Source organism: Panthera pardus, unplaced genomic scaffold, assembly GCF_024362965.1.
Source record: "Panthera pardus isolate Hobbes unplaced genomic scaffold, ASM2436296v1 HiC_scaffold_20, whole genome shotgun sequence".
NCBI lineage: Eukaryota > Metazoa > Chordata > Mammalia > Carnivora > Felidae > Panthera > Panthera pardus.
Genome location: NW_026526766.1, coordinates 89,934,995 through 89,948,620, shown reverse-complemented (window position 1 = coordinate 89,948,620; position 13,626 = coordinate 89,934,995). Strand labels below are relative to the sequence as shown.

The 13,626-nt window shown below is 56.6% G+C and overlaps 1 protein-coding gene across 4 annotated transcripts in view; it reads left to right on the top strand.

The window, feature by feature from the left end:
- The window catches only part of AK8 (adenylate kinase 8), a 129,096-nt gene that overhangs the window by 65,388 nt on the left and 50,082 nt on the right, over positions 1-13,626 (top strand). For all 4 annotated transcript variants that reach the window (XM_019420698.2, XM_019420699.2, XM_019420696.2 and 1 more), the window contains one exon: positions 13,174-13,315. In XM_019420698.2, the coding sequence (XP_019276243.2) occupies positions 13,174-13,315 (142 nt within the window). The remainder of the gene's footprint in view (positions 1-13,173; positions 13,316-13,626) is intronic.

Below are 13,626 nucleotides of genomic sequence, written 5' to 3'. Positions count from 1 at the left end.
AACAGATCAGGGACAGGAGGCTTGTGGGGATTTGTCAGCCAGAAGGTGGGCTGAGGCATCCTTGTAGGGAGCTTGGCACCGCTGTGATAGATGAGGGAAGCACCGGGCCCACAGCTCCAGCCCTGCACCTGCCTACCTGCTCTGCTGATGAGGGGGCAGAAGGGCGGTGGGTGGATGCTGGCTGGGGGTAGAGACGGGATTGGTGGGGTGGGGGCAGAGGGGCGGAGGGTGAGAGGTGATGGATGAGTAGGGGGTGCAGGGGAGGCGGCAGGGGAGGGGAGAGACCCCTTTCTCCTCACCTCCCGCCTCAGACCTTGAATGCACACATTGATTTACCTGTGATCTTGACTGCTGGTGAGATCTGATCTCACGCCCCTGCCTTTTGCTCAAGGCTGAGTTATGGCGGGGGGGGGGGGGGGGCGTAAGGGACCTCTCCCTCCCCCAGTGTCTGCCCTCGCAACACCTCACACTGCACATTTTTGCTGAGGCTGTGCCCAGCCAGTGATCTGCTCCTCGGTCCCCAGCACCAGCCTGGCTCACAGCGGGAGCTCATGTCTATGAATGAATGAATGGATGGATGGATGGATGAACGAATGAGTGAATGAATGAATGAATGAGGGGGCAACCAGCAATTGGTCCGGCACGGCATAGTGGGGCAATACCGGGGAGGCCCGCCTCACGGTGTCTGGGACCCAGAAGCTTCTCTGCCTGCACTTCCATTTAGGAGAGACCCCGTTCGTCTAGAGGAACAAGGCGGGGGCAGGGGACAGAAGGCAGCAGGCAGCCTGAGCAGTTTCCGGAGAGGTGGCCAGCAGCGGTCACTCCTGGACGGTCGGGGGAGCGGCTACAGGATAGGGCTCTGGACTTACACTGCGTGACCCCGGTTCAGATTCTGTCGCTTCCCAGCTGTGCGACCTTGGCCAAGCCACCCAGAGCCAGTTTCCTCATCTGCAGGGCGAGCTGGCCACGGTATTGAAGGCATCGGGTTGTGAGGTGTGTAAAATGAAAATGCGTCTATAAAACGTTTAGCACAGTGCACCTGACGTCACAGGCCGTTATAGTAGCTGATTAGTGTTAGCATCATCGTCTTCGTACTGGAAGCAGTGGGAGCAGGAGCAGGATCCGTGGGGTACGTGTGTATGTTTCACGTGCGGGTTTCGACATTCTTTTCCCATGGTGCTGCCCGCTTCGGTCCCTGTGGTGACCAGGAACTGGCGAAGGCCCCGTTTGCCACACGCCTGGTGCCCCAGTTACTGCAGCCTGACAATTTAATGGCATAAAATGAAGACTGTTTTATTACGCGTTTGATTTCGTGGATGAGGGTTTCCGGCTGGGCGTGGCAGGGAGGGTTTGACTCCATCCCGTGCTGACTTGGACCTTAGCTGGCACGGCTTCAGTGGCTGGAGCTCGCTAGGCCGGCTCATCCCCAAGCCCTATGTCTGGTTGTCAGTTCTGGTGTCAGCTTGGTTCCTTGGCTCTTTTCCTGCATCGGCTGGGGCTTCTGTGTCCAAGAGTCCTCAGTCCCGTGCCTGGTGCCTGGGACCACCGGGGGCTGGTCGGGCATCTGTGTCCATGCAGCCTCTTCGCACGGCTAGCCTGGGCTTCCTCCCAGCACGGCGGCCTCGGGTCGGTCAGCCCTCTTATGAGGTGACCGGCTTCCCCTAGAACGAGCATTCCGGGGAGTCCCGGGTTGGGGTGGAGGATGATGTGAGCTACAGGGCTTCTTGTGACCCAGCCTCAGAGGTCTCAGAACAAGCTTCCAGCTGGTTCTGTTCATCAGGCTGGTCAATACGACCAGCCCGGGTTCACGGGGAGAGCATTAGGCCCCCACCTCTCGATGGGAGGAGGGGGCATCCCTCGCCGACCACAGGAGGGGAGGCTTGAGTTGAGCGTTTCTGTTAGTCGGGATCGGCTGCGTCCTGGGACTGCGTGCGGCAGGCAGACCGCCTCCTAGATGCTCAGGATCGGGGCAGCGGCATGACTTCACGTGCCACGTGGGGGCTGGCAGATAGCCCAGAGCCCTGACAGTCCAGTCCTCCTTTGAAGAGGAAGAAACCCCAGTTGGGAGGTAAAAGGACTCACCCAGGGGCACACGCTGCGGGAGAAGTGCAGCGTGGGGGACAGAACGCATGCTGTTCCTTCCCCTGAAACGCAGGTGGGGAGCACAGAGATGAGCAAGTGGCCCCCAGAGCCAGATTGCCTGGGCTCCGTCAGCTATCAGCTGTGTGGCCTTGGGCAGGTTACGTCCTCTCTCTGTGCTTCAGTTTCCCAATCTGTGAAATGGGGCCGTCGTGAAGGTTACGTGAATTAGCACTTGTATGGGAACAAATACAAGCTTAGAAGAGAGCCCAGCTCAGCCTAAGCACGAGAGCACACGTGCTTCGTAAGGAAACGTGCCACCCTGTCTTCTCCATCCCAGAAGAGCGGGCTCGTGGTTGTTCCCGGTTTCCCCCTAGCTGCTCACGTTGCTGTCACAGGTCACGTGGGCGATGGCGTTGTCACCGCCCGTGGGATGTGGGGGGAGTAGCCGGTCCGGAGCCCCGGCTCCATTGCAGCGGAAGGAAAAGCGTGTTCCTTAAGCGCCTTCCCCTGCAGGGCACAGCGATGTGAGCACCCTGCACTTTAGAACAGCCTGGTCCGCGTACAGACTGGCTGCCTCTCCTCCTTTCCCGGGGTAACTTGCATCTTCCGCCGAAAGACGTAAGGGTGTGTGTTGAGATAAGAACGGCGAGCTATCAAATTGTTAGACACAGCGGGCCCGAGTGAGCATTTTTACTAAAAGTGTAATTAGTTTGCCGGGTGAGGCGGCATTTATTTGTGCAAGAATGTCTATTTTCAAATGGGCTTTTTTTTTCTCATCTTACACTTCGGTAGACAAACTGAGTGTCCACTGTGGGAGGCCGTGCCTCCCAGCTGTGACGCGCCCGTGGGGTGTGCGCACCCCCGTCTTGTCTTTGGTCTTTGCCTGAGTAGACAGGCAGAGAGGGGGCTGATGGAAAGTGATAGAAAGGGGGCAGCCGCCCTTCGAGGGAGGAGAAGTGCGGAATATCCTCCTAATTGGCAAGAGCCCCAGGGCTAATGTACTTTTCTGGACTTGAAAAAAAAAAAAAAAAGAAGTCCAATATTGAAAGAATTGTTATTTCCTGGCACCACCGTCTGCCCAGCGATTTTAAGTGCTGTCGTTGAGTGATGTAGACGTTAGCATACGGACTTTTGGAGCCATCCTGGGCCTGGGAAACCCAGACCCACCAAGACAGGAGCTTGTCTGGAGTAAGTGACCTGAGTTTACCGAGGAGGCAAACTACCCGGCGGGCCTGCCCCCCCGTGGAAGAATTTGCAGGTTTCTCTTCGTTTTCTCCCAGACCCGATTCGGAAACGTCCTCTTGAGCTTGTTAAATGCTGGCTTGGGGCGCAGCTCCCATGGTGGGCCAGCAGGTGGCAGTAAATAATAAACAAACAGCATCACTAACGGAACACCTGCCCCCAGCTTCTGGCTCGGCGGGCCCTGCAGGTCCCACTCGAGATTCCTGCCCGCGCAGGCCTCAGCCGCCTGGAATCAGTACCATCTGGGGGGCAACAGTCTCCCAGAAATGGTAGGGGTTTAGCTTTGCTGAACCACAGGGATGGTGATGTCCTGGGGCAGGGGCCCGTTTCCTTCAAGCCTCCGTCTGAGGAGGAAACGAGAAACAGAAAAGCAGCTCTCCTCTCTCCTTCGCAGCCCTGCCCTTCTCCGCGACTCTCCCTCCGGCCTCCAGCCGCAGCCAGGGGGCCCCGGGGGCCGTGTCGGGATGTGGGGAGGGGGGGGGGACCAGAGGCGCACGCGGAGTTTTCCGCGGATGCCGACGTCTCGCCAGATGTCCCCTTCACCTCGATTTCAGGGGGGCCTGAGGAAGGAGGGAGGCCGCGGGGTAGCTGTAGGGTGCGCGGGGGCGAGGGGTAGGTGCTGTGTGCCGGGCCGCGTGTAGACAGGTGCGGGGTACAGCCCACGCGTCGTAGGGGCGGGTGCAGCGTGCATGGCGTGCACGTGGGAGGGGGGTGTGTGAAGTGGGTGTGTAATGTGTGTGTATCGCGTAGGGGCGGGGGTGTCGTAGGCGGGTGGAGTGGGTTGTGGGGCTGTTACAGGTGAGTGCCTGCCTAGGAGCGTGTGCACCGTGGGTCCATGTAGGTGTCCACGTGTAGGGTGCGTGTGTAGGGGTGTGTGTGGCACGCAGACGTGGGTTTCTGAGCATGGGTGTAAGGGTGTGTTGTGTGCCCGTAGCGTGTAGGGTGAGTGATGAGGTACTCAGCCCTTTCTTTTTTTTTTTAAAGTTTATTTATTTTTGAGGGAGAGAGAGAGAGAGAGAGAGAACGGGGAGGGGCAGAGAGAGAGAGAGAGAGAGAGAGGGAAGGAGACAGAATCCCAAGCAGGCTCTGCCCTGTCAGCGCGGAGCCCAACGCAGGGCTCAGACACGAACCGTGAGATCATGACCTGAGCCGAGATCAAGAGTCGAACGCTTAGGCACTGAGCCACCCAGGCCCCCTCAGCAGTTTTCTGACCTGCCCCGGCCGGGGAGGAGGGTCAAACTTATTAGGGGCATAGCCATCGGCCTTGGTGTTTATCACCTTAAAAGCGCTGACTGCGGGAACGGTTTCCTTCGTTCTACTGGAGCCTTGTGGGGCCCAGCCCGGCAGCCGAGTCCCAGGGCGGGGACGCTAACCGGCCAGCGAGAGCGGATGCGAGGACCGGACAGCAGGCGGCAGTGTGGTGCCGCAGGAACGCTCCGAGCTGGGCAAGGGGCCAGGCCCTTCGGTCCCCTGGGCTCCCGTTTCCACTGGAGAATCTCCAGCCGGCCTCGGTGCTCTCCCCGCCTCCTCCCTGACTCCCACTCAGCAGCTCTCTGAGCGGGACTTGACTGAGGGTGACAGACGTCACATCTGTGGCCGGGGAGGAAGAGTCCGTACCTGCATCTCATGGGGGCCCGTTCAATTGGTACTTTCTCCTTGCAGGATTGAGGTGCAAGAGGGAACTTGACCTGGGCTGGGTTTTTTTTTAACAGGAATTAGCCTTCCCTTCAAGACAGAGGGTGGGCCCGGTGTCCTGGGTAGAGCTGGCGGGGGAGGGGGGGGAGGGAACAAGGTAGGATCCCTTCGGGGCCTAGGAGCCTCTCGCCTGTGACCACGGCTCCCCACAACCCCTCTGCCAAGCAAACCCAGCCGGCAGGGAATAAACGGATTGAGATTTTAATAACCTCAAGGTCAATGTGAGAACTGCCATCTTTTATGGAAGATCTTCAGGAAACACACACACACACACACACACACACACACACCCTGAAACCAGGTGGTGTGGCCTTATGAAATAATGGGATATTCGTATCTTGCACTTTGCTAAATTCAGGGTTGACAGGACATTCTGGAGAGGTAGCCCTCGGCAGTAGCTTACACGCAGGGTAAGATGTTAACTGCCAAGTCTGGAAATCAAGCCTGAGGCACCTGACTCAATGGAGAAAGACTTTAGGCTGCGCTGAAAATCTCTATCCGAGAGGAGGGAAAAGGGTAAATGGACAGCATTATCAAGGAGCCTTTAAACTTTCAGCAGAACACAGCCAGCGAGCTCTGTTCCGAAAAGCTGCGTTTTTGCTGAACTGGCTGGTCAGACCATGTGGGGTTGGGGAAGTGAGTCGATAGCCTTCAGGAAAAAAAAAAAAAAAGGCAGCATCGAAACAAAGGTGCGGAGCTGAATCCCTGGTAGGGGGCCGCAGGGGTGGGCCTGGGGAAAGGCGCTGGAGGCGGGGTCTGCGGGCTTCACCCCTCACTCCCGGACTGCCCAGCGTGCCAGGAGGGATGCTCAGGTTGGAGGCCTGGGAGGCAGCATCCAGAGGCCCAGGGGTGGCGTGTTTCATTTCAGGTTTCCCGGCCCCCTCTGGGGGAGCGGGCCATCTCCGTGGAGGAGACCCTCCGTGTTACATGGGTCTGCTGGTGCAGACCCCCTCCCTGCAAAGTGAGGGACAGAGGCTGACGGGGGCGGGGGGTGGTCTGAGCAACCTTCCCAGATTACCCCAGAAGGGCAGATCTGGGCACGTAGCCTGTTGCCGTGCTTCTGGGCAGAGCCTCCAGGAGCAGGTGAGGTAACAGGAGGAGGGAGGCTCCACCCCGCACCCCTAGGCCCCCCTAAGCGAGAGCCACTAATGGGGTCAAGTATGGCCTTCCGGGGAGACTGTGTCCTTTGTCCCTTTCCAGCAGCCTCTCACGGTGGCCTTTTCAGCCTCCTGTAGGCATTTAAATAATTTCCTTTAAACAAAACCCCGCTTTTTAAATGGGAGCCTTCAAACATACATAAAAAGTGGAGAAGAAAAGAATGAAGCCATGGGGACCCACGCCCGTACCGGGGACCCACTCGAGCTCGTGCTGCCTTGTTGTGTCTGAATCCACCCCAAAGACCCCCAACACCCCCCCCCCGCCCGCCTGTCCCGCCGCCTCCCCAAAACAGGATTTTATTTTGAAGCGCATCCCAGACATCAGCACGCATTCTCGTGAATCCGCGTCTGGGTCGTGGTGTAGCTGAAGGGGTCGCTGAGAGCCTGCCCGTGGTGGCCTTCCGTTGCCTCGGGACCCGGTTCCGTGCGTGGAAGGACAATCCATAGCTCCGCCACAAACACCTAAGGAACCAAAGAGCCTTCCAGTTTGGGAAACGGGGCTATTCACTCGCTCGTTCGTTCGTTCATCATTCATTCACTTATGCATTCAAGATGTGTGTTTGCTAAGTGCCTACCACGTGCCAGACACAGTGCCTGACTTTACCGGGGTTCCTGCTTTTCAAGGGTGGGGTGAAGGTGGGGCCCGAGGCAGCAAACATGCACCAATAATTAGCGGTTCAAAGTCACGGAGGAGGAGAAATGCTCATTTGAGGGTCTGTGTTTCCCTGACTCCTGAGGCGAGGGGCTTGTCTTGGTTTTGGTTTTGGCTCAAAGTCAGGATCAGTGTGTGGTTCACCTTCTTCCCGGAAACATGTGCCTTCCACCCCTTGGAGCCCCGCCTCCCGTGTCTCCCGTGTCCTTGTGCCTTTCCGGCCGGGATACCAGCTTGTGTCCCTGCCTCTCTTGACTCCAGGGCCCTGAGCTCTGTGCGGGGTTGGGGCTGATTCACAGGGCATAAGAGGGACCCTCCACTCTGTTGTGTGTGCGTGCACGTGTGCAGTGTGTGCACGAGTGTGTGTGTATGCTGTGTGTATACACAGTCTACGTGTATTTTTTTTTTTAATGTTTATTTATTTTTGAGGCAGAGCACGCGCAGGGGAGGGGCAGCGAGAGAGGGAGACACAGAATCAGAAGCAGGCTCCAGGCTCCGAGCTGTCAGCACAGAGCCCGACGCGGGGCTCGAACTCATCAGCTGATGAGATCACGACCTGAGCCGAAGTCGGATGCTCAACCGACTGAGCCACCCAGGCGCCCCAACATGTATTGCAATTAGACCGCGTCATACAAGCCGTTTGTTGACTTGCTTCCCCCCTGATTTCTGCCAGAGCCCTCTTTCCAAGTTAGTGTGAACATAAACGGTTTTTGAAGGTGGCATAACCCCTCGTGGCATGGACAGGCCATCCTTTATTTGACCCGCCTTCTGCCGAGGTCATCGTAGATCGCATCTGATCTTCACCACTGGAAATGACGCTGAGATGGACACCTTGGGGCGCATGTCTTTTCCTGCCGCTGCTATTATGTGTTAGGTGTGAGTTCTTGTAAATGAGATCACTGGGTCGAAAGGCATGTACGTTTTAACTTTTTTTTTTTTAAGGATTTTTTTTTTTATTTTAGAGAGAGAGAGCATGTGCAGGTAGGGGAGGGGCAGAGGGAGAGAGAGAGAGAATCTCACGCAGGCCCACGTTCAGTGCAGAGCCCAATGCAGGACTCGATACCAGGACCCTGGGATCATGACCTGACCCAAAATCAAGAGTCAGATGCTTAACTGACTGAGCCACCCAGGTGCCCCTACATCTTAACTTCCAACACAAATTGGGAAATTCCCTCTAGAAATCTTTGCAAACTCCCCCCCCCATCCCCCTCCAAAGGAGTCTCTTTGTGTTTCCATCCCGTCTTCCATTGTTCCCTGGAGTCAGGCTTCTCTCCAGCCGAGGTCACTTAAGCCACAACCCTTTTGGGCCTTAGTTTTTCAACTTTGAAATGAGAGAGGTCAAGGGGATGACCTTCCAGGGCATTCCCTCCGGGTCTCCGAGCCTCACGAGCAGCCCGCATCGCCCTGATCAGGCTGCAGGTGAGCAGCTCAGTCCTCCCTGGAGCACAGCTTGCTTTCTGACAGGGCCTGACCGTTGGAGAAACCAGTCAGCAAATGTTAGCCCGGTCCAGCCCTCACCCCCAACAGCCGAGGCCTGAATGCACCCGGGGTATCACTGGCCAGCAAGCTCATTACCTAGTGGAGCCCCTTCTCCATGGGCAAGCCTGTGTCAAACCTACAGCACTCTCCTAAAGTCAGGTTTAAGCTCAGGGGAGATTTAATCCAAAAAGTTTGACATTTAAGGGTCACGTACTCTTCCCAATGGCTTCAGCGTAGCCCATCTGTTGGGAATCTGGATAAACTTGGGGAAGGGTCTAAAAATACACCCACACGGCCCTTCAGAAGACCTCTAACAGATCTGGCATCTTTCTTTTTTATTATTTGAAAAAAATTTTTTTAAATTTTTATTTAGTTTTGAGAGACAGAGAGACAGAGCATGAACAGGGGAAGGGCAGAGAGAGAGGGAGACACAGCATCGGAAGCAGGCTCCAGGCTCCGAGCCGTCAGCACAGAGCCCGACGCGGGGCTCGAACTCACAGACCGCAAGATCATGACCTGAGCCGAAGTCGGACGCTCGACTGACTGAGCCACCCAGATGCCCCTCATTTTACTTTAAAAAATTTTTTTTAATGTTTATTTATTGTTGAGAGAGAGAGCACGAGCAGGGGAGGGGCAGAGAGAGAGGGAGACACAGCATCGGAAGCAGGCTCCAGGCTCTGAGCCACCAGCACAGAGCCCGACGTGGGCCTCGAACTCACGAACCGCGAGATCACGACCTGAGCCGAAGTCGGACGCTCAACCGACTGAGCCGCCCACGCGCCCCAGATCTGGCATCTTTAATGAGTCATCTGCCGGTCCCACAACAGCCAGTGAGGCAGGTGCCACTGAAGAGAACACTGAGGTTCAGGGAGGTCCCATCATTACCAAGCAAGAGTGCACTGGACCCCTGGGCTGTCAGCCCACATTTGATCCAGGGCAACTAAGAGGGGAGTTTTCTGGGTTTTATTGTAAGGAATGCTTATAAAAGCAGCTGTACCGGGGCACCTGGGTGGCTCAGTCAGTTAAAGCATCTGACTTCAGCTCAGCTCAGGTCATGATCTCATGGTTTGTGAGTTGAAGCCTCACCTTATGCTCTCTGCTCTCCTGCAGAGCCTGCTTCGGATTCTGTCTCCCTCTCTCTCTGCTCCTCCCCTGCTCCCTCTCTCTCTCTCTCTCTCTTAAAATAAATAAAGATTTTTAAAAGACAGCTAGGGGCACCCAGGGGATGGCTCAGTCAACTAAGCGTCCAACCGACCCACACAAGTCATGATCTCGCGGTCTGTGAGTTCGAGCCTCGCGTCAGGCTCTGTGCCGACGGCTCAGAGCCTGGAGCCCGCTTCGGATTCTGTGTCTCCCTCTCTCTCTGCCCCTCCTCTGCTTGTGCTCTGTCTCTCTCTCTCTCTCAAAAATAAACATAAAAAAAAAAGGCAGCCGTATCACAACTCCTCCTTGCAACTCCCCCACCCCACCCTGAGCACAGCCCATCTGCCTTCCCAGTCTGCAGAAGACACTGAGGTTCAGAGCGTCAAAGCAGGTTGGGGCGGAACCGGGACTAGGAGAGGGAAGCCAAGGGCCCCTCTCCCCGCAGCCAGACTCTGACAGGGAACTGCCGGAGGCTTGTGGCACCTCCCAGCTGCTCAGATTCCTGCAGACGTAAAGGGCTCCGCGCTTGGGGGCTCAGCAAAAGGCGTTTCCTCTCCAGAGGCTTACAAAGCCGGAGCTGTCAGCTGGCGATTTTCATTCAGGGTCCTCAGCCCAAGCTCTTCGCGGACTTTATATGACGTCCATTTTTGCTCTTCGGAGCCTTGCGCTGACCACTTAGAAAATCGTGCTTTTCATTAGCCACATCCTCGGGGCGTGGGGACCCCAACTGGGGGGTCCACTGGCGGATACCACAAGATGGCCGGTCCCTGTGCAAACGTGGCCAAGTCCAGGATCCTGAGATTAACTCCCATGGGTTCATTGACTAAATATGCACCGAAGGCAAACACACGATTGTTCCCAAGATGGCCTGTGTGTGGCCCAGACCCCCTTCCCCTCTGAAGGCCTCGTGGGCCTGTCTGCTCTCACTTCCCCACGGACCACTCAGCTCCAGCCCCATGGGCCCTTTCTCTGAAACTTGAATGTGTCCAGATCGTTCCAGCCTCAGGGCCCGGGGCCCTTGCCATCCTGTCTTCCTACAACATACTCTCTGGGTCTTTGTGCACTTGGACTCCCATTTGGACCTCAGCCAGATGTGACCTGCCCAGAGGCCATTCTGGACCCAAACCAGCGGGCTCCCATCACTTGGTTTGTTTTCTTCATCGTACTTATGATTCTCCGCGGTGGTTATGTGTCTGTGCGCTGTCTCCCTCTCTAGAATGTAAACGTTGGGAGGGCAGGGCCCCTGGATCCTTGCTTGCCGTGTATTATAGTGGCCAACACAGTGCCTGGCATAGCACGGATGCTCCGTAACTATCCACTGGACAGATCGCTGGGAAGGGCTTATTTCTGTATTAGTTTCTTATTTAGGTGAAAACACTCGTAAATATTTAGGATTGGAAAGCTGCGTGGCAGATTCTTAACCCATTTTGTGCTTAATCTGTATTTATCCTGAAACAAGGCGCTGGTTTCCCAGATCAGAGAACAGATGCATTATTTGTTCCCACGGTGATCGGAGGGCTGGCTCCCCGTACCCGAAATCCTCGCGGGGCCATGCGGTGAGAGCCAACATACCCTGTGTCAACAGGGATCTGTAGCCTGGGGGACAAGCCCTGACGTTATGACTCTCGGAGCTTGCCTGGGCCTCTCCCGAGGTCTCTGTCTTTAAGTCTCAAGGCTCGTTTGAAGCCGGCCTCCTGCATCGCCAGCCAGCAGTCTGTTCTCAGAACACCGTGACCACGGGGGACACGTGGACACATTCAGTATGTTTTACTTCCAAACATACATCTCCCGAACCGAAACATATCAGCCACCATCTCTGAGTGGCTGCCACGTGCCTGGAAATTTGTGTGCACCGTGAACCCCGCGGGGACAGACCCTGTCATCCTTTTTCCCCGTCAGGTGAGCAAGCTGACCCTTGGAGAGGTCGAGTGACCAACTGAGGTCGGTCGGCGGCACCTGAGGGCAGGGCTGAGACCCTAGGTTTGCGTGCCCCTCAAGCCCGAGTTCTCTCCTCTCTCCCGCCCGGGCTCCCCAGAGTCTGGGCAAGTTGCTTTTAACATGTTTGGTGAGTTGCAGTGGAGCTTTTGAAAAAAGAAGCCTCCGGTCTATTTATTATTCCACACCTACTGCATGCTGGGCACTATGTTAATCATGGGGGGGAAATGAGGTGGGCATGGTCTTTTCCCTCCTGGAAAAGTCTTTTTCCTCATGAAAAAGACTTCCAGTGTCTTTTGGGAGAGGCAGACATCACAAGAGGACAGCCGATGATGATGACGAGGGTAGCAAGTGAAGTAACCCAACCTGGCCGCAACCCCTGGGGCCATTCCACTGGGGCCCCTGAAGGTTGAATGGAAAGTCTTGCCCCAGGCAAGGTGTGGGGGAGGGGCTTTCTGGAAGGAGGGACTGGCAGACTCAAGGGCAGGTGAAGAGCTGGGGGAGAGTCACCGTCACCAGGGAGGGAGTCAGGAGTCAGGGACTGAAAGGGACTGCTGGCCTTGGGGGAGGGGACTGCTCTTATCCTCCGAGCACTGGGGAGCCACAGCAGGTGTAAGCAGGGGGAAGAGAGGGGATGAGCTGCATCAACTTCTCATTCATGCCAGATGTTCTCTCTAGAGCGAATGCCCTTTTCTGATCTTTCCTCGGGCCTGGGGTAAAAAGGCTGGAAGGTGCGGGAAGGGACAAATTCAGGGAAATGTGAATCACTCAAATAAGGTTTTTGGTCCTTTGGTCAAGAGCGTAACCAGCACGTCCTGGCCCTGGAGGAAAACGGCTGTTTCTGCCTCTCTCACCCGTGTGCTCACCTGGCCGTCAGTCTGGGGCCTTTTGGCAGGTTCCAGATGTGTGCACCAGGGCCACTTGCCCGACGCACGGATGGCCGGTTGGCATGGCGGCTGGGCCTCTCCCGAGAAGCTGCCAAAGACCCTCACTGCAACTCAAGGAAGCCCGCTCGTCGGGGGCCACATCCATAGCAAACACGGGTAATATTTACCAAGTATTTCTGGAAAAATGAGTGCAAAGTGCAGGAAATGCAGTGCAAATTGCTCGAAGGGAGTACATCAGCCACACAGGACATTTAATGAGTCTGAGAGGCGAGGTGTAAATTTTGGGAAAATGTCAATTGCGGTAACGTAAACAAGAATCCTCTCAAGATCTCCTTCTCCTTGAGACTGTGTTTCAGTCTCTGGTTCTCACCACAGCTGCAATTCTAGAGATCTGATTCTAGACATCAAGGAGGGGAGGAGCTGAGGAAGGAGAGAAGCTGGGGTTGCCTATGTGCCGCAAATTAGCAGAAAACATCCAGAGTAAACCTTCACCGGGGGCCTGCTGTGTTACCCCGAAAAGCCTCTTGCTGCAAAAAACCAAATCCTGCAGGAACGGGGACTAACCTGGCTGCTGATGGGTGTGGCATCGTGTGAAGGTCAGGGGAGGGTCAAGATCAAGGTCAAGGTCAAGGTCAGGGGAGGGTCGAGATCAAGGTCAAGGTCATCCAGTGCGGGTTCCCTTCTCCCACGGCCTGCGTTCCTCCAATTGCTGGGGCCTGGGAGGGACCTGGGCACCCCCAGCCTTGTCCACCCAAACCCGACCCTTCACCAGGTCAATCCAGAGTCAAGGAAAGCTAGGGAACCCACGGCCCCCAGGCGGCCGATGCTCCCTCACCCTCCCGTTGCGTCAGGAGCGGTGCCCAGGATGACAGCGTGACCGCCCGCCCTCCTCTCCCTGCAGTCCCTGACAGCATCATCATGAAGGTGCTGGGCCAGAGGCTGAGCCAGCAGGACAGCGTTCAGAAGGGGTGGGTGCTGCACGGCTTCCCGAGAGACCTGGACCAGGCGCACATGCTGCACAGCCTGGGCCACCAGCCCAGCAGGTAAGCCGCCCCCTTCCGGAAGGTCGCTGCCACTGGGCACCCCCTCCCCAGGGGCTCGGCCGACGAGGTCCCGGTGACAGCTTGCGGTTTACCAGAAGCTCCACTGCCCCTGCAGTGGCATGGCTCTTCGACACCTCCCCCTTCCCCGTCCCCGGCCACCCGCCCCGTTTGCCCCGTGAACTAGGAGTCAGGCTTGGGTTCAGGTCCCGGCTCTGTCACTTACCTCGCGGGACCCGAACTTCCTCGCCCGTGAATGCCGACCCACCCCAGACAGCCTCGCCTTCCCCAGGGGATTGTGCCAGTGAATGGAT